We start from the raw sequence: 26,540 nt of genomic DNA, 5'->3' as shown, positions 1-26,540 counted from the left end.
AGCATGGGAGGAAACATGAAGTAGTAAAAGGCAGTTTTTGTACACTTTACTGCAGTTATATATTAGAGATTTTGAAGATCTACTACATAAGCCTACACATTCACATTGTATACTTTTCTGGTGCCAGAACTTCTAAGGTAGTGGAAATCAGCCAAGAGATGGTGGTTTTACCACATACTCATAACTGCAGAGGCTTTACAGACTCTTTAAAATCTTTTGTATAATAATTTCGAAGGTAAAATTAGTTTATCTTTCCCAGGTGAAAACAAAGCCTCTGATATCAACTCCACTACAAAGCCATTTGCAGGCAATCAAGACTAAAAATACTTCTGGTGATGATGACTGGCAGAGCCTCATTACGAATCAACTAAATAAAAGTGAAAATTTACTAAGTTTAGAAAATGACAACCAGCCAAAGAAAAGAAAAGCAGAAGAGACGTTGGAAAAAAACAACGGATTAAAATAATGTAGATAAGTGCTTTCAGTAGTGAAATTATGTAACTGAAATTCTGGTATAGTTTTTACTAGAATAAAATGACTGTTGTATTTAAAGCTCTACAGTTTGTCTTTGCTTTTCCAAGTTTTTCTAATGTGAAGAAATTGTATTACTCTACTTCTGTCTTCTCTCTGTATATTATCCTTTCTTTAAAGTGCTCATTGCTTCTTCAATATCCTTTTTTAAAGAACAGAATTTATGTATTGTATGACAGACATTGTGACCCTTTGTAATTTATTACTTCATATCCTCTGGAGTTTGTGATTTTTAGTATAAATTTGAGACAATAACTGTCCAGACTAGGCAAATTTTTTTAGTTTATAATGTTTTACTATGATTTTAATGTTTTACTATGATTTAGGGCTTTTTTTTCAAAGAACAAAAATTATAAGCATAAAAACTCAGGTATCAGAAAGACTCAAAAGGCTGTTTTTCACTTTGTTCAGATTTTGTTTCCAGGCATTAAGTGTGTCATACAGTTGTTGCCACTGCTGTTTTCCAAATGTCCGATGTGTGCTATGACTAAAAATTGAAAAATTAAACACAGTGTTAGTCAACCTTTTAGCCTCTGGTATTCTTTTATAATACTACAGATTTGAATCCAGTTAAAAGCAAGATTAAATATACCTAATTTAGAATAGTAAGAGAATTTAAGAATTACATAATTATTTAAAAAAAATCTTTACCATATTGATCCTAAGCCTTCTAATTCTCCTGAGCAACTATATAAAGCAGACATAAAAGTCATTAGTATTCTAGCCAATGCTCAGCCATTAAATGAAATGTGCTGGAAAATAGGACTCTTTCATTAAATAAGCTAATCACATTCAGTCTGAACTTTAATAAAATTATGATAAATAGCAACTATTTAACTACAGTCAAGTGATAACACCACCTTGGTTCTCTAAACATTTAAGTGAAATAATCGGAACAAACTAAATCGTTCTATAAAATGCTGCAAAGCATTAAATATCTTACCTGACAACTACTTTTCTCTGGGTCTGATCAATTTTGCAGTAGACCATTTTAGTTCTTACGGCTGAAAAAAGATGTTTTATATCGTATGTTATATGGAAAATTTCCAAGAAAAATAGCTAAGGTATGAAAACTGTGACCAAGTAAGCCATAATAAAACTTTATACTGTTTTCCAACATTATACACTGTTTAAATCTAATAAGCAAAACAGTATGGGGCAACCAAAAGAAAGGTCATGCATTTGTCCTATGGCTGCTGGGACAATCTATATTAAATAAATATTACATACAGTTTTTTGCTGTTTTTTTTTTTTTTAAAGAATGCTAGGTGTTCTTCCCCTACCATCTCATATAGGGGAAAAAACTAATTTCCTACTAAGTTATTACTTCTTCATAGAAAACTTAGAGCATTAGGGGAAAAAAGGTCAATAGTTCTGTACCTTTTATTGATCTTAATTGCATAATCCCAACTTTCAAATTTAAAAAGCTCAGAAAAAATTCCTGAGCAGTTAAGTTGCTTTATAATCTAATTGTTGGGGAAGAAGTTCTTGTTTCTAGGCTAATCATAAAAAAACTGGTAATGGTTAACACTTGAAAGATCACTTACTATGTGCCAGGCACTGTGCTTTACCTGTATTAATTCATTTAATCCTTACAACCACAAATGAACCCCTACATTCCTGTTTCACAAAGGAAGGGCCTGGTCTTAAATCCACATCTAATACTAAAATCTGTGCTCTTAACCACAGTGGTGTATTGCCTAAACGTCTTTGTTCTATGTGATTTCAAGGGATAGAATATAGCAGTTTATATTTCTACTAAATTTTCATCCTACAACAAATATATCCACTAATCTACTAAATACACATCTGCTATAAACAAATCTTTGTTGTGTAAGGCTCAGTTTCCAGATAAAAATCTTACTATGATCCATGTAGTAGATGAGAAATTCTAGAAATAAATGAAAATGTTCTATCTGCCTTACCGTCAATAACAAATGCTTCAACATCATCAGCTCCAATCTGAAGTTCTTGCTGCATTGTGTCAAAAGAAATTTCCTTATTTTCTACTGCCATTCCCATAAAAGTAAGTAGTCTCATTTTTGCCATATTCTGTTCATGTAACAGGCCTAGAAAACAGAATAGTGAAGCCTGATGAGTGTTCATACTAATTAAAGACCTGCACAATTACATCTCATGTTAAGCTGTGGAAATTATTTTTACTTTTGTAATTGTGGAAATTATTGTTTGAGCACTTCTATAGAACAATTTTGACAAAGCTTCTTATATTTGCAAACTATAAACTGACTCCATAGAGTATTAAAAACAATTTTTCTATAGTACCATAGGTGATAGATTCAAAGTTAAGAATCGGCCATAAAATGATTATTTTTAGACCCTAAAAGTTTTGTACATTTTACATTTTTAAATAGTTATACATTTTAGGAGATAAAATCTACAAAGTACATTTCATAAGAACAATTTCTATTTAGTTAAATTACCTAAGCTTATTTTTCACACTAATAGCTCTTCATTTAAACACAGAGGATTTCTTATCTACTTATTAGTTTTTTCTGTGTTACTACTACTGGTAAACCTGAAGTTTTAAAATACTTTCACAAACATTTTCAGTTATGAAAACATTCCATTTTGCTTCAGGTCACTATTTAAAAATCAAAACTACTTACAAACCAAAACTGTCAAAGTGTGTGTGTCATTTAACATTTATAGGCCAATACAGTTAGTACTAGATATAATTAAAGAATACCATTAACAGTGATACTTGTTCTTTATAAGACAAAAGTAGAAAGTTGCACAAATAATTCAAATTTTGCATTATAATTTCTAATGAAACATGCTGTTGTAATTATTCAAATAACAACAATGTGTTAGGCCTAGAAGAAAACTTAAGGAATTACCCAGTCCTGATCCTTTCACTTTAAAAACAAAACTGAGGAGCAAAGAGATTAAATGGTGACTTATAGTCAAAAAATAGCAGTGCTAGGCCTAGAATAGGTTCATTTCTAAAATAAAGGGCTAGAAATTTTAAAAATTAGGAATCCTAAATATATAACCTAGTCCTAAGTAGGAGCAGAATTCTAACATAATATCATATATACTTGTTTTGATGCTAACTTATTAATTATAAAACTAAGTTTCTAAAACGAATCTAGATTTACATGTTCCTTTTCTCTGAACTTTTGAACTATGTAAAATCAGCAAATGATCAATCAAGTGCCCTGTAATAAATTCAGAGCTTCAAGTCTGTATTGTTTAAAAAGTTCACTCTCTAAACACTCCATAAATAAATTTTAAATTTATAACATTCATATATTAGTGGAAGATTAGGGAAGCCCGTTAACATAGGACATGATCATCTGTTAATTAGCTGTAATTATGATACAGGCTTCTTATTTGGCACAGATTCAACAAAAACATGATCACCATAACTCAAATGAATGAGGTATACAAGGAAGTATTGCTAACTGGGTTTAATGGAAATCTACAGGCACCAAGAAATCAATTAGTGCACATTAACCCTAATTAACAATGCAAATTAGATGCCGATTAACTTTCTGAAGCAAAAGGTAGCAACTGGATAACACCAGATTACATGTGGACATGTTAGGGCAATTCAGTTGACACAAGATAATGCTACTGTTGGCCTAAGTTGTCAGTGTTAATAAAGGAAAATGTTCTGACAAACTGATTGCAACTTGTGGAATCTAGATAGTTGTCACTAGGCTTTCAGCTGTAATAAATGTTTAATTATACAATTAAAATAAAAAATATACACATTAATATAAAGATGTTTTCTGAAAAGCATATAAACAAATTTCTAATAGAATACTGATTTGCACAGATGTTCAAGAAACGTAAGGCAAATGAAGGAATTTGAATTCTAGCTGGCACAATAAATTAGCAATGTTAATGAATTTTTTCTTATCAATGAATAAGTATTAAAGATTTTTTTCAAAAATTCCTTAAGATTCTCAGTTCTATTGGCATGGACAGACAACTCTCTTTCAATATAAAGTGATAGAAACTTCTGAAATTTCTATTATTTTAAATACTCCTGAAATTAAATCTATTTTACTGCTCATCTTTTCTGCAGTTACAATCTTACCATAAATGAAAAAAATTATCAGAGGAATGAAGATTATTTCTAGGCTGAATTCCATAAAACCGTTATCTATTTTACATGTGAAAACTTGCATCTAAAAACACTTTAAATTGATGTTTAAAGTAACAAAGAACCAAACTTAAAACCCTTAGGACTCTTGTTCTGAAAAATAAAATTACTAGGGCAGTGAAGTATGAGTTAAAGACTTTGTAGGAAGCTGTGCTTTGTTTCATAAAACTAAAATACTACCATCAAAGAGGAAGTCACAGTGTACTGTGTCATATTTCAATTTTAAAGTTATAAAAAATCTAATTTTATGGAAACATTTATTCATTACTAATATGTCAAAACCTTAATGCAGTAATAAAAAAATGTGCATCATTGAGCAATTTCTGCATTGTCACTGACCCCTGTCTTAAAATGCTGCAATATAGAAAACCCAGTTTTAAGGCATGCAATAGCTTATGAACCAGTGCTCCTTTGAAACAGTCAATTACACATCAATGGGGGAGTGTCAAAGTGTTAATTACTACTCCTTTTTCCTTGGTGCGTAAATAAAGAGGTTGCTGACATTAACATTCCATCACATAGCTTCATGCCACAAAACAAATTAACTGGGACAGAATGTGGTTTTCTGGGTCTAGTGCACCTGGCAAAGCTTTCTACACAAACACACTTACATCTACTTTATCTTGGTGTATTTCAAATGCCTTATTATGTTCAGAATAAGTCAATCTTCCCCAATTCCAATGGAGGCACACAATTTACAGGTGACAAGCATTAATGATTACCAAATTGAAGACTATCAAAATAGACCATACATTCATCTGTATCGTCAACAACCAGGAAGACTAGTCTCAAAAACAAAAAAAATTCAGTCTTAATATGGAAAATATAATCAATCTCTAATGTGTTTTGATTATGGCCTAGTAGGAGAACAAAGCACCTTAGTTTCACAGTTGACTCCAGTGTAAAGAAACTGGTAGTTTACAACATTTAAAACCTGTTCAACTGCAGATTTTCTAAGTTTTCTCTTTGTATTTTAGTATGTTAAAAACATGCTCCAGAAGGAAATTAAAATATTGAACATATGTAGGGTTTGCTCAATAAGGATGAATAAGATTTGATTCAATTTGACAAACATTTACTGAACTGATACGCTAGACAAGAAAATTCAAAGATAAAAATAGTAGACTATGCTGTTTTCAACAAACTGTAGTTAGAAAAGTCTTACTATCATGTAAAATTACATTTCCATTTCTAATTCCATCTTTCAGATCTAACTGGCAATACTATATACTTTTGTAATTTGTTAATGGCGGGGGTATCCAAGCATAAAATAGTATAGTAGGGGGGAAAAAACTATTTGTTACCATTCTGTGGCTATGGCTTAAAAAAAGGGACCAAAAATACAATTCACCATATATCTAAGGAATAAGGTCTTCTACAAAGAAACAATATTATTTTAAGAATAATGTTTAGCTTAATAAAGTACCTTTAATCATCAAATTTTATCAGCTCTTAAAACATTTCTGAAAGTTACCATTATGATCAAAGTAATGGTAATTCTTTCAGTTGCTTTTCTGCTCACTCCTCCATCTCTAAATTTTAAAAACAAATGTACCAATGGAACTATTTCTTCAATCTTCTCCAACACCCGATTGTTGATATAACTTTACCTCAAAGAATCATGGTACAGAAGAGCTGGAAGGGCCTAAAGTTCAGCAAGCTCTTAAATGAGACAAAAAGGGTCCAAGTCATTTTCTCTCTCTTTTTTTTTGTTTTTTGAGATGGAGCCTCACTCTGTCATCCAGGCTGGAGTGCAGCAGTGCGATCTGAACTCACTGCAACCTCTGCCTCCCGGGTTCAAGTGGTTCTCTTGCCTAAGGCTCCTGAGTAGTTGGCACTACAGGTATGTGCCACCATGCCCACTAATTTTTGTATTTTTAGTAGAAATAGGGTTTTGCCATGTTGGCCAGGCTGGTCTTGAACTCCTGACCTCAAGTGATCCACCCACCTCATCCTCCCAAAGTGCTGGGATTACAAGTGCTAAGTTGTTTTCTTTTCTTTCTTTTTTTTTTTTTTTTTGAGACGGACTCTTGCTCTGTTGCCGAGGCTGGAGTGCAGTGGCGCAGTCTTGGCTCACTGCAACCTCCACCTCCATCTCCCGGGTTCAAGCTATTCTCCTGCCTCAGCCTCTCGAGTAGCTGGGACTACGGGCACCCGCCACCACGCCCGGCTAGTTTTTTGTATTTTTAGTAGAGACAGGGTTTCACCATGTTAGTCAGCCAAGATGGTCTCGACCTCCTGACCTCGTGATCCGCCCGCCTCGGCCTCCAAAGTGCTGGGATTACACCTCTAAGCCACCGCGCTGGGCCCCGAGTTGTTTTCATACTCCCAGTTTCATTCTCTATCACAAATGCCACCTCCTACACCTTCTTGGTTTCTGATTCTCAATTCATTCTAAGTAATATTTTAAACTGTCTACCTATTTTTGTGCTGTTCTATCATACACGACTCCTTTTAGGATAATCTACAAATAAGGCCACAACCATACTTGCTGGACCACATAGTACATAACTGTTAGTGTAGCATGTTCCCACCTCTGTGCCTCAAAGAATAAACCCCAAAACTTACCAAGTGAATCAATGAAGTCTTTATTATTCTGATAAAACTTGACATATGATGCCAATTTAGCACTCACAAAAATGGTTAAAAGCTATACAGATAAGAGACAAAAAAGATACCATCAATACAGAATTCAGATTTATTGTAAGATATTCTAAGATATTGTAAATATTATTTTAAAGATACTGACTCCTACATTTTGTTCAAGGCAGAAATATCATTCTGTTTCATCAAATTACCAAACCATCTGCTTTCACATGGCTCACTTTTAAAATGAAATAATCAGTAAATACACTGAGCTCTAAATTATCCACACTGAAAGATGGTGGCTAATGGCATAGTCCAGATGCACAACAGTCCAAAATATATTTATACTTGCATTTGAAAAATGTTCATGTGTTTTTAAATATCAGACTTATCTTCCTAAGTGGGGCTAGGAACAATATATATGTAATAAAAAAGAAACTTGTATTATCTAAGTCTATAATGGTGAGTAAGTGAGAAGATGAAAGAAAGGGAGGTAGCCAGGCACAGTGGCTCACGCCTGTAATCCCAGCACTCTGGGAGGCCGAAGTGGGCAGATCACTTGGGGTCAGGGGGGTCAGGAGTTGGAGACCAGACCAACATGGCAAAACTCTGTATCTACTAAAAATACAAAAATTAGCTGGGCCTGATGGCATGTGCCTGTAATCCCAGCTACTTCTCCTGGAAGCTGAGGCAGGAGAATTGCTTAAACCAGGGAGGCGGAGGTTGCAGTGAGCCAAGATCGTGCCACTACACTCCAGCCTGGTGACAGAGTGAGACTCAGTCTCAAAAAAAAAAAAAAAGAAATTAAGAAAGGGAGGAAGAATAGGACTCTGCTCAGTGGATGAAGAAAAGCTGGTCCTAAATATGTCTGTTCCTGATATAAAAAGAATATATAGTTCTTAATCTTTCCATATCTTGCCATTAGTCACTTTTATTAATGCAAAGAAAAAGGGTTCTGCTTCAGTATGTAAAATTTAGGAAAGGAGAACATTTTTCACATTAAAGGATAAACTACTTACATCATGAATAAGCTCGCCTTCCAAAAACTTGACTGGTTTTAAAGTAAGAAGGTGGTCAAAAAGAAATGCATTTGGATCTTTCAATGCTCGTACAATACACCTTAATTAGAGAACAAAAATGTAAGCTCAGGGTTTTGAAATCCTGGCTTTTCATTGAGTTTTTGCAAATCATAAAATATACTTAATTCGGCAAAATATCTAACAGTCCAAAACATATAAACAACATTAAAAAAGCTACAGGATTGGGTTAAGACAGGCCAATACATTTATCAGGTTCATCTGTTTTAACAAAATGAAATATATTAATTGTAGATAAAAACATAGCTGGAGAGAAAGCACCAAGGTAATCAAATAGTAAGCAGCAGCAGAACCATATGCCAAGACACTAAGTGCTTCACTTGCCTTACATCTCATTTATTCCTCACAACAACCTAGGAGACAAACAGTATTACTCTGCCCCCTTTATCAACTATGAAGCCGTTCAGAAGTGCTCATTAAGAGGTGGAGTAAGAATGTGAATGGAGGCAGCCTGACCTCAAAGTCAAGGATCTTTACCACCAACTTCCCTTTTTACCAACTCCTATCATGTAGAGGTCCACATAAAGCAATGACCAAAAAAAGAAGTTTCATAATCCTTATTACACAGATTTAGAAAACTGATTCTATTCTCGTTACCAGTTAGATCTAAGACTGTTAAAAGCCCTTATACTCATTAGCAATGGGTTAATTTTTGGCAAGCCATCAACTTTCCACCTATAACCTTAAAATTAGCGTCAATTGGCCCAAGATTAGGTTCTAATTCTTGGGTTGGGATCATCATCCCCATAACAGCAATACCCCCCCCCCCCAGGTAAACACCATGCAGCTATTTCATATTCAATCCACAGTTCTTCCAATATCAAACCTTGAATTTTAGTATCTACATTAGAATCACCAGGAAATACACACTATCAAATGGCTCTGGATCACTGGTAGTTGCAAACATGATTTCAGTTACTTAATTTAATATTGTAGCTTACCTCTACATCGCTGTCAAACCCTCATCAGAGTAACGTTTAACATTACCTGTGGGCATCAACTCGAGCCTGGGAAGCATTGTCCTCTGTGTAACTTCCGAGCAATTCCACCATGACTTTTGAAGCAGCATCACTAAAAAGAAATATTGCTTTAGGAACTTGAAAGTATTACTGCTATTCATTCATTTAAAAATATTTTTAAGAGGCAGGTACTGTGCTGATGACATTATAACGGTGAGTAAGAGAGACAAAGTCCCTGTCTATGGGAAAAGTCATGAAACTTTCCTTTTAGTAGGAAAGATGGACAACTAAGGAAAAGTAACTAATAAGTGCTATGAAGGAAATAAATGGTGATTTAATCAAAGCAACAAGGGCAGAAAATGGAAAGGCCGCTTTATGTACAGTGAGAAAGCAGTCTCCCTCAGAAGAGATGACAAGTAAGCTGAGACCAAAAGGATGTAAAATATCCTTTTCTTGGCCATGAAAAGAGCTGGGTTCACGCAAGGTGGGGTAAGATGACTTTCCAAGCAGAGGGAAGACCAAGTATAAAGGCCCTAGGCGCGAAAAAAGTTTTGTGTCCCAGAAACTGTTAGGACAGTATGGCTGAAGTTGAGACAATACCAAATATTTAAATAACTCTACTTAAGATACCCTTCCAATTAAATTATTCTTACAGTTATATACATCAGTTTCACTGGAGTAAATAGGGCAAAATAAATAAATGCAGTCATTCAAACTGGACTTTTAGAAAATGTTTATCTTTACTCCTCATGACTTCTTTAAACTGTGGAATCTTCAGCTTATAGAAAGCTTTGCTAACTAGGAGGAAGAGGTTTTTTTTTTCCTTTTTTCATTTTCTAAAAATACTTACTCCCCACATCTGAGTTTAGCCTGGGCAAAATCACCAGGAACTGTATCATTTATTTTAAAATGGTAAATGCTATCTAAAACTTCTTTCAAAACTAAGGTTTACTAAGATTCAGAAATACCACTGTAGGCATGGCTAAGTGGTAACCCGCATCTTAAATGTAGTGATATAAATGCCTAGGCACAGTGGCGCATGCCAATAGTCCCACCTACTCAGGAGGCTTGCTTGAGCCCAGGAATTCAAGGCTGTAATGCACTACAATTGCACCTGTGAACAGCCAAATACCCACTGTACTCCAGTGTGGGCAACATGTTCAGACCCTGTCTCTAAAAATAAAAAATTAATACTGAACTCAACCTGGAAGAGGCCATGATCCAAAGGAGCCAGAGCAGCTAAAAAAAACTGTTTATTGGTGGTCTGAGCTTTGAAACTAGAGATGGTAGTTTTAGAGAACATTTTAAGAAATGGAGCACACTCACAGGTTGTGTGGTAATCAGAGACCCCCAAACAAAATGTTCCACAAACTCTGGTTTTGTGACTTACTCTTGTGTTGAAGAGGTGGATGCAGCAATGTGTGCTCAACCACACAAGGCTGAGGCGTGCAATGGAACCAAAGACAGCTGTTTCTAGAGAGAGTTCTGTAAAGGCCAGTGCCCATCCAACAGTGAGGAAAATTTTTGTTGGTGATGTTAAAGAAGATACAGAAGAACATAATTTGAGAGACTACTTTGAAAAGTATCGCAAGATTGAAACCACAGAAGTTACAGGAGGACTGGCAGAGTGGAAAAAAGAGAGGATTTGCTTTTGTAACTTTTGATGATCATGATAAAATTGTGGTTCAGAAATAACACTCTATTAACAGGCGTTAGTGAAGTGAAAAGGGCCCTTTTTAAACAACAGATGCAGTTGTGGAGTGGATCTAGCAACTTCATGGGTTGTGGAGGAAACTTTGGAGATGGTAGTTTTGGCCATGGGTAGAAACTCTGGTGGAAGAGGAGGATATGGTGCTGGGGTGGTGGCAGCAGAAGTAGTTATGGAGGAGGGGTTGCTGGATATAATGGATTTGAAGGTGATGGTGGCAACTACCGCAGTTGTCCTGGTTTTGATAGTAGAGGCGGGTATGGTGGTGGTAGATATGGTGGCAGCAGTGGAGGATATGATGGTTACAATGAAGAAGGTAATTTGGGGAGTGGTAATTACGGTGGTGGTGGGAACTATAATGATTTTGGATATTACAGTGGACAATGACAATCAAATTATGGACCCATGCATGAAAGGGGGCAGTTTTGGTGGATAAAGCTTGGGCAGTCTCTATGGTGGTAAATATGGTAGCACAAGGTTCTAAAAACAGCAGAAAAGGGCTACAGTTTTTGGCAGGAGTGCAAGCAAGGAGAAGTCAGAAAAGCTGCAAGTTACTTTGAGGCAATCATCCAAATGCATTAGAGGAACTGTAAAAATCTGCCACAGAGGAATGATGATCCACAGTCAGAAAAGTTACTGTAGCTTAAACAGGAAAGCCTTCTTGTTCAGGACTGTCATAGCCACAGGTTGCAAAAAGTGCACTATTGATTAATGCAGTGTAGTGTCAATTAGATGTACATTCCTGAGGTCTTTTATCTGTTGTACCTTTGCCTTTTTCTTTTCATTACATCAGGCATGTTACCCTGTAAATTATGGTAGTGTAGTGGTACCAGGAATAAAAAACTAAGGAATTTTTAACTTTGCAATAAAAATTAAAATTAAAAAGTATAATGACTTAACTATAAAAATTCAAAGAAAAACTTTTAAAAAACCACATCTTACTCATTAGTTATCTTGTGCCACACTGTAAGCACAGGTGCAAGTCATTTTCCAGTTTTAGCAACCACAGTATACTTCAATCTTCTCAGCTAAAGAAATCTTTTTAATCCACCTGAAGCACACAACATGGTGTCTGACATGTAAGGGCTTAGTTACCAGTAACACCCTTTAAAATGCACAACAGGCCTGGTGCGGTGGCTCACGCCTGTAATCCCAGCACTTTGGGAGGCGGAGGTGGGCGGATCACGGGGTCAGGAGATCAAGACCATCCTGACTAACACGGTGAAATTCTGTCTCTACTAAAAATACAAAAAATTAGCCGGGCGTGGTGGCGGCAACTGTGGTCCCAGCTGCTCAGGAGGCTGAGGCAGGAGAATGGCATGAACCCGGGAGGTGGAGCTCGCAGTGAGCTGAGATTGCGCCACTGCACTCCAGCCTGGGCGACAGAGCAAGACTCCATCTCAAATTAAAAAAAAAGCACAACAAACACCATGTGCATCAACCACCAATATAAATAAAGTCATGAAGGGGGCACCCATAAACTTGAAGCATTTTTACTTAACTGCTAGGTAAAATCTCAGAATTTTACTGATTAAAATATGAATTTTATGTGTTCTAAAGAAGAAAACCAACTCTCAACATTTAGATTGGCAGAATGTCAGAAATGTTGTGTTTAAACAAGTATCCCCTTCCAGTTCCCTACTGTGGGTAGCATTTATCCACTCAGTGCCCAATAAGTGCTATCTTCTTGGGAATGCAATGGTTAACAGATGAGGTTCCTTGCCTTCACTTAACCTACAACCTTACTTTCAACTAAGGGTGTTAAATGCTAGGATACAAGTAGAGGGTGCTGTAAAAGGGAGGCACTAACCGAAATATGAGAGGGATGTTTCTGGCAGAGACATGAAGCTGACTATAGTAAGACTACTTAGACAAGGGGTAGGCAAACGTTCTGTAAAGGGCCAGAGAGTAAATATTTTAAACTTTGCAAGCTATATGGTATCTGTTGTAACTAAACTCTTGGCAAAAGCAGGCACAGACAATATGTAAATGAATAGGCATGGATGTAATACCAATGTTATGGACCCTGAAATCTGAATTTCATATAACGTCCACATATCATGAAATATTACCCTTTCTTTGATTTTCTTTCTCAATCATTTAAAAATGTTAAAACCATTCTTAGTACACGGGCTATACAAGAACCAGTGCCAGCTCCTGGTCCAGACTGGCAAAGAGCATGGTGCTTTTATACCTGACATAGGCTCGCTGTGTCTAGAGTGTGATAAGCAAGAGGAAGGACATGGGTGGAGAGACGGAATATTTACATTAACACAAAGTTTTTTGTAGTCTGCCACTGCACCATCCAAAAATGATGAGATGCTTCACCACATTCACCAAGCTCATGCTACAGCAGTAGGTTGAAGCCCATGTTGGAAAGGCCCCACCTTTCTTTTTTTAGAAAAAAAGCCAAATTTCACTTTTTAAAAAGTTCAAAGATGAGGGAAAACTACTTTTAATCTTTATAGTTATCTTTAACTTAGTAGGTCAAATTTATAGAAATAGATTTATAGCAACTCTGTGGAGAACAGAGTAAAGCAAAATTACTGGCCCTACTTCTCTTTAAAAAACATCCCCACCTACTTATACTGTCTGTTAAGTGATAAGTTAGTTCATTACTTTTGAATACCTCTTCTTACAATCCACAAGTGCCTCATAAAGTAGTCTTAAAAGGGTGTGCTTTTTTTCAGTGGTGAGATTCCAGTCAGAAATCCATTTTCTAACCTACAAGAGATTGACAAAAGGAGAAAACTGAGTAACACATATAAAGTATAACATATAAAAGTACATTTCTGGCTGGGCGTGGTGGCTCACGCCTGTAATCCCCAGCACTTTGGGAGGCCAAGGCGGGAGGATCAACTGAAGTCAGGAGTTCGAGACCAGCCTGACCAACATAGAGAAACCCCGTCTCTACTAAAAATACAAAAGTAGCCGGGCGTGGTGGCGCACGCCTGTAATCCCAGCTGCTCAGGAGGCAGAGGAAGGAGAACTGCTTGAACCCTGGAGGCGGAGGTTGCGGTGAGCTGAGATTGCGCCATTGCACTCCAGCCTGGGCAACAACAGTGAAACTCCGTCTCAAAAAAAAAAAAAGTACATTTCTTATAAGCAGAACAACTATTCCACACAGTAACTCACTTGATCCAGCTCAGTTGGGATGTACTGGATGGCCCCACAAGATGCTGCCACTTTAATAAGGCTGCAATACACTGTGTATCTTACAGGAGTATTCTTATCCATCCCGTGGAAAAGGTTGCTTAACCTGGTTGGTTAACAAACAAATAAACAATGTTTGAAATCAGCAACCAGTTTTAAGTTGAGGTTAGCTCTCACCACAAACCTGTGGCAGGTACCGTTAACAACTTCATATTACAAAGGAGGAAACTAGGGCACAGAAAGGTCAAGCCACTTGCCCAAGGTCACAGCTAATAAGAGCCACAGCTGAGAGTCAAGTTCCAGAATTCCTGCTCTGCACCACTAAAAGTTAGTAACATGAAAAAAGCACCTAGAAAAACTGAGTTTCTTTCAGATCTTAACTTACAACTGCAGTCTCAGAGACGGGCGTTCACCTTCGCGAAATTTGACCAGCTTTTCACATAGGCTTTCAATCAAAGCTTCTTGCTTGTCTGGTTCCAGGATCAAGAGTAGGGATACCACACTGTTCATCACACTTTCAACATCTACACAAGTATGGATAACACAATCAACAGTGATACTACAATACTCAATGCGTCTAGTTAAATATGCATTTCCAGTGTTTTAATACAATGAAGACCATCAAATATAAGACACTTTCGCATTCAGAAAGCAACTTGTATATTTTATTAAAGAGGAAGGAAATTGATACCTAAGATGTGGTTTCTTTCTTTTTTTTTTTTTTCAGATGAAGTCTTGCTCTCTTGCCCAGGCTGGGGTGCAGTGGTGCGATCTCGGCTCACTGCAACCTCCGCCTCCCAGGTTCAAGCGATTCTCCCATCTCAGCCTCCTAAGTAGCTGGGACTACAGGCACCCGCCACCACGCCCAGCTAATTTTTGTATTTTTAGTAGAGACGGGGTTTCACCATATTGGCCAGGCTGGTCTTGAACTCTTGACCATGTGATCCACCTGCCTCGGCCTCCCAAAGTGCTGGGATTACAGGCCTGAGCCACTATGCCTGGCCTATGATGTGGTTTCTAACTAGTAAAACAGAGACTGATTTACATGTATATAAAGTTTCAATTTTCACTGTCATGATATTCAATCATTTGGAAGTTACTGGTATGATTTAGGGCTAGGATACTTTCTTAATTAAGGAAAACTTTGTGTATACATATAGGAAATCAGAAATTAAAGCTGTCGGTTCTCTGCTTGAATTAGTTATTTTTAAGTATTACAGATATTAATCATATCCCAAATTTAATCTAATTTTTTCGTATATGTGCTGCCGAAATCAGCATCCAAGTTTGATCTCTAAACTTTAACTAGAGATTTCCGAACTCAACAATTCTGAAAATTTCCCATTCTATCTCAATAAACAGTAACTGGCCTAATAATTAAATGGCTATTAGATTACTTGAAATTGTATCCCATTTGATGTTAATCTGAAACTTATGAACAGGAAAGAGCTTCATTTTTTTCTTCATTTTATTCTAAGACTATAAGCATTTAGTGTAATAACACTTAAGAAATACACCTATGTATAAAATAAAGGTTTTCTCAAAATAGGTTTACTTTATAGGTATAATAGATTACACAAACTGAAAGCATGTGTGAAGGTAAGATTGAAAACAACAGTGCTTAGACTCTGGTTAACAATGTATTGTATAGTTGAAAGAGCTAGAAGAGAACTGTTGAATGTTTCCAACATAAAGAAAAGATGTGTGATATTCCAATTACCCTGATTTGATAATTACACATTGCATACATGTATCAAAATATCACCTGTGCCCCCAAATACATACAACCACTACCTATCTATTTAAAAGTCCTGTAGTCTGAAATTCAAAACATATAAATACAGTCAGCCTTCTGTATCTGAGGGTTCCAAATCCTCCTTGCCTCAGATAATGAGGGACGACTCTATAATTCACAAGAAAAATTTAAAAGATTTTATTAGGAAATATTAGAAAAAAATTAAAAACAAACCTTTATCATCCTCCTTCAGACACACATCACAGGCTTCAATAATTTGAGCTAAATCAACATGAAGTCCACCTTCCGAGTTCTCTTCTGAAATCTCAGCTCCTTTAGATTTCAGATAAGCACGAAGCTCAGCAGCCTGTTGAGGATTGCTCTATTATAAAACTGACTACGAATGACAAAGCACAATCTCAAATTCTGTCCTCTTTCTGAAAAACTAAAATGCAAATACTGTATTCAACAACTATTTCAAATAATGTTGAAGACTCCTCCCTCACCTCATCCATCTTGGCAATCCCACAAGAGCCACAGGTTTTCCTCCATGAGGTCCAGTGGCTCCTTAGACACGCTACAGCCCCCATGGATCACCTTCAGAATTTCTCTCATGTAGTCTGCACCCTGCTGGACTTCCAGCATACAGCAAAAATCTTTTTGATAATATAACCCAAAGGGTTTGGTGGGGGTGTGGTTGCTGGGGAGAAGAAATCAATCTGACTTGGCAGATTTCACTTTTTTGAAAGAAATGAACAATAGTATTGCTCTCAAGTACACACATAACCACAGCTACTAGAAAAGTTACAGACATTACCTTGGCAAAAGGGTAATCATTTGTTAATTAGTTGAGAATCTATTTGAGATAGGCATTTTGGTTCACAAAAGGGCAATGCGGTGAATGCTGCCTTAAAATTACATCGAACTGGATCTGTTATGTAACTAATCTCTTAAAATTAAAAATGCATATCTGAGTCAGCATGCATCTTCGGACCTATAAAAACACAACTACAATAGCACATTCAGTCACTTGGACATTTCCTACCCTACTACCGAATTATATATATTTATTCCATTTTTCTTCTGGGACTCTTTATGGCAGCCAAACAAATGCAGTTTTGTTTTGTTTTGTTTTGAGATGGAGTTTCGCTCTTATTGCCCAGGCTGGAGTGCAATAGCATGAGTGCAATGGAGCGATCCCGGCTCACTGCAACCTCTGCCTCCGGGGTTCAAATGATTCTCCAGCCTCAGCCTCCCAAGTAACAGGGATTACAGGCATGCGCCACCATGCCCAGCTAATTTTGTATTTTTAGTAGAGGCAGGGTTTCATCATGTTGGTCAGGCTGGTCTCAAACACCTGACCTCCGGTGATCCACGGGCCTCGGCCTCCCAAAGTGCTAAGATTATAGGGGTGAGCCACCGTGCCCAGCCTGGTTTTAAAGATAATAAAATAAGGATGTGCAACAGGAATATGAAAGGATACCATTAGTAAATGCACAGGCATTACATTTTCTAGACCAAGCCAAAAAAAAAAAATTCAAAGCCATCAAGATTTTTAAACCCCCAAGTATATTTAGTTGCCTCAGGAAAGTATTAAACCTGCAGATCTGACGGTACTATCCTTTCAGGAAACAAGAACACAGTAACTTCATAGAAGAGTTGGTATTATAAGCAAAATTAAAAAAAGAAAACAAACTGTCACCATGTCAGAGAAAACAAAAATACCTCCAGAAATCATGCTTCATGCTTCTCTATGGAGGAAACAGATACACAGCAAACTTTTTCTAAGAACTATTGAACCACGTTTGCTGTTTTTCTGTCATCCTCACTGCCACAAGTGGTTGTGGGAGCAGCATAAGCAAAGGAAAACAAAAAAAGATTAAGAATTCCATTTAACTCTAATCAAGCTGAGAATTTCACCAAAGTTAAACTAATCCTGAGCAATTTCATATTTCCCTGAAAGGACTGTCTACAGCGATATTGATGTTACAAGAACAGAAGCAGAGCCTGAGAAAAGACACTTTAAGATACGATCAATGACAAGAACTTCCTCCATTCACTTTGTATGTTAAAAAAAAAAAAAAAAAAATTCCAAACACTTTCTCAGTTAACCTAGCAGCCAACTGTTGGTAACATGCTTCCATTTCTAATCAGGTATCTTTTTGTCTTTCATATCTTCCTATCTGTGCTTAACCTCCCCATCCTTGACCTTTTCTCCGCCTTTTGCATTTTCCCTTCTTACTTTGCTCTTCAGAGCATCGGAACTGCATTCCTACCATGCGGCGGAGGGAGGAGAGAGGGGGAACTCACTCCCGCAATTCTGTAAGTTGTCTTAGACAAGTAAACTTCCATGCGAAGTTTATATGATATCCAATCATTTGGAAGTTACTTCCGTGTTAGTGGAGTAACAGAAATAAAACGACAAAGTTAGGACTTCACAGAAGAATTTTCAGTAATACAAAATTAACTTAAAGAATACCATGTCGTGTTCAATTCCTACCAAATAAGGTTAAATTTTTGTTATGGGGAAAATGAGAACCATCAGCCCTGTATACCAAAGAGCAAACGCCAAACGGGAAATTTAAAAATATCAGGATGGTCCATCAGGTGTATGCCTCATAGAATTTAAGAGCTGAACTGATACCATACTTCCGGGGTAGAGAACAACTCTCACCCTCATACAAGTAGGAATAGAAAGCAAGTGTAAAATACGGGTCGTCTTCGCCTGTGATCACACAGTAATACGGGCATTTTGATCTTTTTTTTTTTTTTTTTTTTTTTTTTGAGAGAGAGACTCTCGCTCTGTCGCCCAGGCTGGAGTGCAGTGGCGCGATCTTGGCTCACTGCAAACTCCGCCTCGCGGGTTCAAGCGATTCTCTTGTCTCAGCCTCCGCAGTAGTTGGGACTACAGGGGCGTGCCACCGCTCCCGGGTAATTTTTTTGTATTTTTAGTAGAGACAGGGTTTCACGGTGTTAGCCAGGATGGTCTCGATCTCCTGACCTCGTGATCTGCCCGCCTCGGCGTCCCAAAGTGCTGGGATTAAAGGCGTGAGCCATCGCGCCCGGCCCGGCATTTTGATCTTTAGCACAAAATTACTTTTCCCTACCCTGCTTATGCTAACTACAGATTCACCACCTCCCACTCCGAATGTGGCTGCATTTGACGGACGGAAGCAGACATCATTCCTAATCAGTCTAAAAGTACTATGTCGTCAGAAATGAGTCCCGACGCCGACCAGGGAGCTGGCGGTGAAGCGTCGGGCCCCGCGCTGGGACCGCCGGCCGGCGAGCTGGTGCGAATCGAGGCCAGGAAAGCGCGCCCCAGCCACCGGCCTCCCCATTCTCGCGTGTAGAACAGCTGCGGGTGTCAGCCCCGGCCGCCCGGCCCAGGTTCGGCAGCGGTCCCTTGCGCTACTAGGACATCCCCCACCCCACCGTGGCGGCACCCGTAGACCAAAGCACACCTGATCTTCCTCACTGATGTCGATGAAGGCCGGGACGCTCATGGTGCAGGCCCGGGCACAGCGGACACTCCACTAGCAAGACCACGCCGACCGGAAAAGGGAACTGGGCCGCGCGACGCTGCTGGCGCAACTGCTTCCGGGTCACCGTGCGCGGCGACCTGTTGGGGCGGGGCCTTGAGAGCCAATCCTATCGCGCGCTCTCGCCGCGGAATGCAGCAGGGCGTGGCAGACGCGCTCGGGCTGGCCTTGTGGGTGGGACTTACTGGGCCTCCACTCAGCGACGCTTGTCGCGGCCTCCAGTTTTCAGGCCCGCTGGCGCCTCCCTAAGTCCACCTTCCCTTGAAATGTTAAGCTTGTTGGGTCTTACCAAGTATGGATGGGTTTGTGTAGACCTGAAACTCTCCTGTACTGCTGTTGGGAACATAAAAAGGTGCAGTCACTTTGCAGAGGAGCGGCAGTTTCTGAAAAAGTTCAGTATCCACCCAGCATATGACCCAGCTATTCTTCTACTAAGTATTTACCCAAACTGTATGTCCGTACAAAGACTTGTGCAAGAATGTTCATTGCCGCTTTTAAAAAATAGCAGCTTTGGCTGGGCGCAGTGGCTCTCACGCCTGTAATCCCAGCACCGTGGGAGGCCGAGGCGGGCGGATCACTTGGGGTCAGGAGTTGGAGACCAGCCTGGGCAACATGGCAAAACACCGTCTCTACTAAAAATACAAAAATTACCGGGGCATAGTGGCGCGCGCCTGTAATCCCAGCTACTCGGGAGGCTGAGGCAGGAGAATCGCTTCAACCTGGGAGAAGGAGGTTGCAGTGAGCCCAGATCATGCCACTGCACTCCAGCCTGGGCGACAGAGCGAGACTCCGTCTCATAAAATAAATAAAGTATACAATTCAGTAGTTTTTAGTATTTTCAGAGTTGCACAACCATCACTACTATTTAATTTTAGAACATTTTCATCACCCGCAAAAGAAACTGTACCCATCAGCAATCACTCCCCAGACCCCCTGGCCCCACCTCTCTCCAGCCCCTGGCAAACACTACATTTTGTCTCTATGAATTTGCCTTTTCTGGACATTTCATGTAAGTGGAATCACAAAATACACGGTGGCCTAAGTCAGACTTACTTCATTTAGCATGTTTTCAAGGTTCGTCCATGTATCACTCCTATATTCCTATTTATTGCTTATAATATTGCATTGTTATGGATATACCACATTGTGTTGATTTGTTCATCAGTTGGTGGACACTTGGGTTGTCTCCATTTTTTGGCTATTATGAATAATGTTTCCATGAACGTTAGTGCACAAGATTTTGTGTGTATGTATATTTCTCTTAGGTATGTACCTATGAGTGGAATCAGTGGCTTATTTAGTAAATTTATGTTTAGCTTTTTCAGGAGATAGTTTCCAAAAAGTTAACACTTTATTTTCAATAGCCAAAAAAAAAAAAAAAGAAACAACCCAAATGTTCATCAACAGATGAATGAAGTGGATCAAGAAATTGTTATACATCTGCTTAATGGAATACTGCTGTGAAACAAAAAAGGATGAATTATTGATACATGCAAAAACACAGATGAATCTTTTTTTTTTTCAGTCTCTTCAGCCTGGGTGACAAAGTGAGTGAGACTCCATCTCTTAAAATAAAAGCTTGATTTTTTTTTCTTTAGTTGACAATCCCAAAATAATTCAAAATAATTTTGCTCAGTTAATCATCATACTGTATGATTCCATTTATATAAAACTCTAGAAAGTAGAAACTATAATGACAGCATTATAAATTGCTGTTGCCTGGGGGCAGGGATTGGGTAAGGCGGAGGGAAAGATGGATACAGAGGGGCTTGAGGAAGTTTTTGCGGGTTATGGATGTGTTCATTATTTTTACTGTGATTGTGTCATGATTGTATACATATATAAAATTTTTCAAATTGTGCGGTTCAAAAATGTGCAGTTTATTGATACCACAATTATACTTCAATATAAAATAAATGCCAAGCAAAGGAAAAAAACAAGGTTGAGGGGATAGAGGACACAAAACATCTGGCTAGACTAAATTTGAAAGGATTCATTCTTGCATGGAATAGCCTTAACAATGTGGAAAGTGAAACTGAAGGCAGGGAACGTGTGTCATGTTCACCCTGCATTTCCGCACCCACCTCAGTGCCCAGCCCACAGCGGATAGTCAGGAAATACCAGTTGATTCTGAAGGAATAATCCCTGGGCTCCTCCTGTCGCCTTATTATTGCAAAGTTCGAGGAATACAAACTCAACAATACAATACCATTTCATCAAATATTTAAAAGACTTGTCTCTTTTTTACTATTGTTATTTTTTTTTTCATTCTGTGATCCTTGTGAAGTAAAAGAACACCCAGGGAAATTCTTGAGAGGGGTGGTGAGAGGCTATGGACAGTTCTTTAAAACTTTAAACTTTCATTCATTCAAAATAAACACACACACACACACACACACACACACACAGGATGGGGGTGTGGTAGGCCCGAGTAGTCTTGGGAAATGCAACATTTGAGTAGGAAATGCCTGTCCTCACCTAGGTCAGGATGAATCTTGTGAGACAAAGTAGCAAACCTAAGAAGGAATGTTTGCTCATTCTGTTTGCCAGAGAATTTCGCAAAGCCCCTGACTCAGTGACTGAGGGCAACCCTCTGGAAGAATACTCTAGAGATAAACAGGATAGAGCACAGGTCCCCATTCTCTTGCTTGAATCACTGCAGTTTTAGAAAACATAAGTTCAATGATCCTAGCCTCTGCCTCTTCATGTGCATGGGTATAATGCACACCCATGTCTGACAGCAATAATGATTATGTCTCCATAATCTATAACCAGATGGACCCTGGCACCCAAACCATGATGTGATTTCGCTCTAATGTAACTTCTGAGCACATTTAATGTAACTTCTGAGCACAGGCAGAGCCACCACTGACATACACAAACTGTGTGCGGAAACACTGCTTTGGAGCAGTTTAACAGAAACTCTCTGGAAGACTCTCTGGGTTGCAATCCTTGGTAAGACCTCTGAATAAAACTAACTTTAATTATTTAAAAGCTTGGCTGGCGCGGTGGCTCATGCCTGTAATCCCAGCACTTTGGGAGTCCAAGGCAGGTGGATCACTTGAGGCCAGGAGTTCCAGGCCAGTCTGGCCAACATGGTGAAACCCTGTCTCTACTGAAAATACAAAAATTAGCCGGGACCTGGTAGGCTGAGGCAGGAGAATCACTTGAACTCAGGAGGTGGAGGTTGTAGTGAGCTGAGATCACGCCACTGCACTCCAGCTTGGGCGACAGAGTGAGACTCCATCAAAAAAAAAAAAAAAAAAACGAAAAGGAATCACCAGGGAGTTGAACAAAGCCCCATCATCTGCAAGGCAGTATTCTCTTAGTTTAATTTTTACCTGAAAAATACAACCAAATATGTACAGTTTTTCTTTATTGTTTAATTTGTCTATGTTCCCTTTGTTATCTCCTTTCTGATTAAAAATTCTGGAAAATGTGGATTTAACTATGTTTTTAATTATTCTATTTGCAAGAGCCATATTAATATATTTGCTTGAAATTTTATTATTGGAGCAAAGTTATATTTTTTTACAAGAACGCTTTGCATGACAGTAATATCTAAAATTTGTTTTCAAGTCTGTATCAGCATCTCAGAATGATGCAATTATTCATCTGATAAATGAAAGTATATTTTTATGCTAAAATAGTATATGTGGCCAGGCGCAGTGGCTCATGCCTGTAATCTCAGCACTTTGGGAGGCTGAGGCAGGCAGATCACCTGAGGTCAGGAGTTCGATCAAGACCAGCCTGGCCCCCATCTCTACTAAGAATACAAAAATTAGCCGGGCTTGATGGTGGGTACCTGTAATCCCAGCTACTTGGGAGGCTGAGGCAGGAGAATCGCTTGAACCCGGGAGGGGGAGGTTGCAGTGAGCTGAGATCGCGCCACTGCACTCCAGCATGGACGACAAGAGCAAGACTGTCTCGGAAAAAAAAAAATAGTATATGTAGTTGATTACCTAAATACTAAGACTATGTGTAGAGGGTATTCCATTCTAAATAGATGTCATTTATAGTATATTAGCACATCATACTTTTACTGAGTTGATGAACTATGAGCTCTGAAAAAGTGGGGATGTGTTCATTATTGCATCCCATCCCTTTTTTATCAATGTGCCTGATAGATGGTGCAATAAGTATTTGTTGTGTTAGTGAATGATACTCTAAATGTTAACTCGCTAGATAGATTTGTGACAAATCTTTGAAAATTGCTTTACATTTTAATTTTGAATGAAAAAAATTTTAATTTTGAATCAAAATGAGTGATCACAACATTCTAGGAACCCATGGAAAAGATTTTTTTTAAGCGTGGCAAAGACTCTCAACCTGACATCCGCCCTCTTATTCCTTAGCTGCAGAACTAAGGTGTAGTTGTAGGTGCCACAATGCACCCTTCTATGATACGAAATTGATCAGCCTTCTTATAGCTCGGTGTAGCTGGTGAGATGTGGATGGAAATTTTGAGAGCAGCTTCTGGCAAAGCTCTTTCTTGGAACTGACTCTTTTGCCCTTGCCCCCCACCGCCACCCTCTGCTTTTTTTTTTTTTCTGCCTAAAACATGGACTTGATGGTGGGTGCTACAGCAACCAAACTAAAACCAAGACGTGGCGTTGGTGGAAGCCATGTGGTGGAGAGGAAAGACGGAAGGAGCCCATATCCCTGATGACATTAAGAGAGTGTGATGCCAGCCCATGACGGCCTACCCATGAATTTATTTTACATAAGAGGAAAATAAACCTCCATCTTGTTTAATGCACTATTATATTGTTTTTTTCTTGTATACAGACGAAACTAATCTTGATTGACACAGAGAAAAAATTTGAAGTCTAAAGTCATAATTTTGTAAATAAAAGGTTTATGTTAGCGCAAGTTAACAAATTTGTGTAATGCATATTGATGGTGGGAATCTTGGAATCTCTCTTAATGCTGTTGCAATGTAACATTGAATTTACAAAGCTACCATCTTAGGATCTCAGAGATTTATAGCTAATAATTAAATTGTATACTAGCGATGCAACATATGATTGCGCTGACTTTATAGGTGAAACAAAGGATATTTAAGTCAGTTGATTGGTGACTTACTGAAATATATTGCACCTGAGCAGTAGATCCAGCAGTAGAACTCATGCAGCACCTTAAATCTCAAACACTTTGACCATTAGAAAGCATTCATTTTCACATTAGTCTTCGTATTAAAATTCATGAGGTTAACCTCCTCACTTCACGTGATATAGGCATTTATTGAAACATTCATAAATTTGTTGAATCCGAGGAAGACATATTCATCATTCACGCTTTTAAAATGATTTCAGCAAGGCTTGTCTATACCAGAGTAGAAAACTTAATGCGCTAGGGAAAAGGTTTAGCAACTGCAAACAATGCAAATGCAAGAGTAATTTTATGAGCTAATAATTTTTATGTTTTTGGGAAAAAAACTTTATTATTTTGAGCTCCTATAGGTGCCATACTAACCACAACTCTGTGAGAGTTTGTTGTTGTTGAGACGAAGTCTCTGTCGCCTAGTCTGGAGTGCAGTGGCGCAATCTCACCTCACTGCAACCTCTACCTCCCGGTTCAAGCGATTCTCCTGCCTCAGCCTCCCAAGTAGCTGGGATTATAGGCGCACACCACCATGCCCAGCTAATTTTTGTATTTTTAATAGAGACAGGGTTTCACCATGGTGGCCAGGCTGGTCTTGAACCCCTGACCTCAAGTGATCCACCAGCCTCAGCCTCCCAAAGTGCTGGGATTACAGGTGCGAGCCACCGCGCCCAGCTAATGTTGTTTTGTTGTTTTGGTGTGTGTGTGAAGATGAAGCAATAGAGGCTCAGAGGAGTTAGGCACCTCTGCTACTAAGAAATGCAGAGCATTGGCCAGCAATTCCTGTTCAGGTCTGTCTCATTTAACAGCTGCTGTTCTTGTCTCTTTCCTTTTTGGTGATTTCACTTTAAAAATAGAATGTAAGACTTCTTTATGTAAAACATATACTTTTAAAATAAACTTTTGTATTGAAGTATAACTTATAGTCAGATGCACAAATTATAATAAGCCTACCCTTTGGTGAGTTATCACAGTGAACATACGCAAGTACTCATCACTCAGGTTTTTTTTTTTAAAAAAGAGCATTCATTAGCCATCAGGGAAAGGCAAATGAAAATCACAGTGAGATACCACTTTATAAAAAAAGACAATAGCAAGAATGGCTATCATTTAAAAGTTTTTCTCTTTTTTTGTTGTCGTAGTGACAGGGTCTCACTCCTATCACCCAGGCTAGAGTGCAGTGGTGCAATCTCAGCTCAGTGCAGTCCCCACTTCCCAGGTTCAAGCGATTCTCCTGCCTCAGCCTTACAGTAGCTGGGATTACAGGCCCCGCCACCACTCCCGGCTAATTTTTGTATTTTTAGTAGAGAAGGGGTTTCATCATGTTGGCCAGACTGGTCTCAGACTCCTGACCTCAGGTGATCTCCCCACCTTGGCCTCCCAAAGTGCTGGGATTACAGGTGTGAGCCACCACACCTGGCTAAGCTTTTAAATGGAGGTACACTTGGAGGAGGCTTTACCCTTTTGCCTTTCCCCTTCTTCCTACCTTGGATGTAGACGTGGAGCTGGAGGTAGGGCAGCCATTTTGCAGCCTGGTGGTAACACGCTGAGGAGGCTGCATTCCGCGTGCTAAAGGATCACCTAGAAAGCTACAAGGAACCTGGATCTGTTCATTACAGAACTACCTTTTCAGCCTTGCGGAATTTACCTCTAGATTTCTTGTTTTGCAAGGAAAGTACACCTTACTTGCCTAAGCCACTATATGTCAATTTTGTTTTGTTATGGACAACAGATGTGGCACCAGAAGTGGAGTGCTTTAAGTAATAGAACCTAAAATTTGGCATTGGCTTAGTGAAAGAAGTCAGGCTTTGACAATGAGCACAAGGATTTCACAGGCTAGAAAGAGCCTTGTTATATGACATCAGAACATTCTTCATGGAAACCTGTCTCCTTTTGTTTCTCGGAACATAAACCATGATGTTTTATGTTGCTGTCAGGGGAAAAAGTAGATATAATTTATGTTGACAGATCCTGGTTACTTCTTGCCACTTTCA

General features: G+C 38.6%; 2 protein-coding genes across 2 annotated transcripts in view; one reads left to right on the top strand and one right to left on the bottom strand.

Moving 5' to 3' along the window:
* CCDC73 (coiled-coil domain containing 73) overlaps positions 1 to 1,053 on the top strand; it is a 191,523-nt gene extending 190,470 nt beyond the window's left edge. The window contains exon 18 of the mRNA XM_009460189.5: positions 260 to 1,053. Coding sequence (XP_009458464.3) covers positions 260 to 466 — 207 coding nt within the window. The 3' untranslated portion in view covers positions 467 to 1,053. The remainder of the gene's footprint in view (positions 1 to 259) is intronic.
* Positions 805 to 19,540, bottom strand: EIF3M (eukaryotic translation initiation factor 3 subunit M). The gene is made up of 11 exons (XM_001143337.8): positions 19,366 to 19,540; positions 16,136 to 16,268; positions 14,552 to 14,690; positions 14,149 to 14,272; positions 13,643 to 13,737; positions 9,334 to 9,417; positions 8,269 to 8,368; positions 7,232 to 7,313; positions 2,457 to 2,600; positions 1,475 to 1,535; positions 805 to 1,018 (listed from the first exon to the last, which is right to left on the bottom strand). Exons 1-11 carry the CDS (start codon positions 19,405 to 19,407, stop codon positions 898 to 900), a joined length of 1,125 nt encoding a protein of 374 aa, XP_001143337.1. The 5' UTR covers positions 19,408 to 19,540; the 3' UTR covers positions 805 to 897.
* Between the last annotated feature and the right edge of the window lie 7,000 nt (positions 19,541 to 26,540).

This window comes from Pan troglodytes, chromosome 9 (genome assembly GCF_028858775.2).
Source record: "Pan troglodytes isolate AG18354 chromosome 9, NHGRI_mPanTro3-v2.0_pri, whole genome shotgun sequence".
Lineage (NCBI taxonomy): Eukaryota > Metazoa > Chordata > Mammalia > Primates > Hominidae > Pan > Pan troglodytes.
This window is presented reverse-complemented; position numbering and strand designations above follow the sequence as displayed.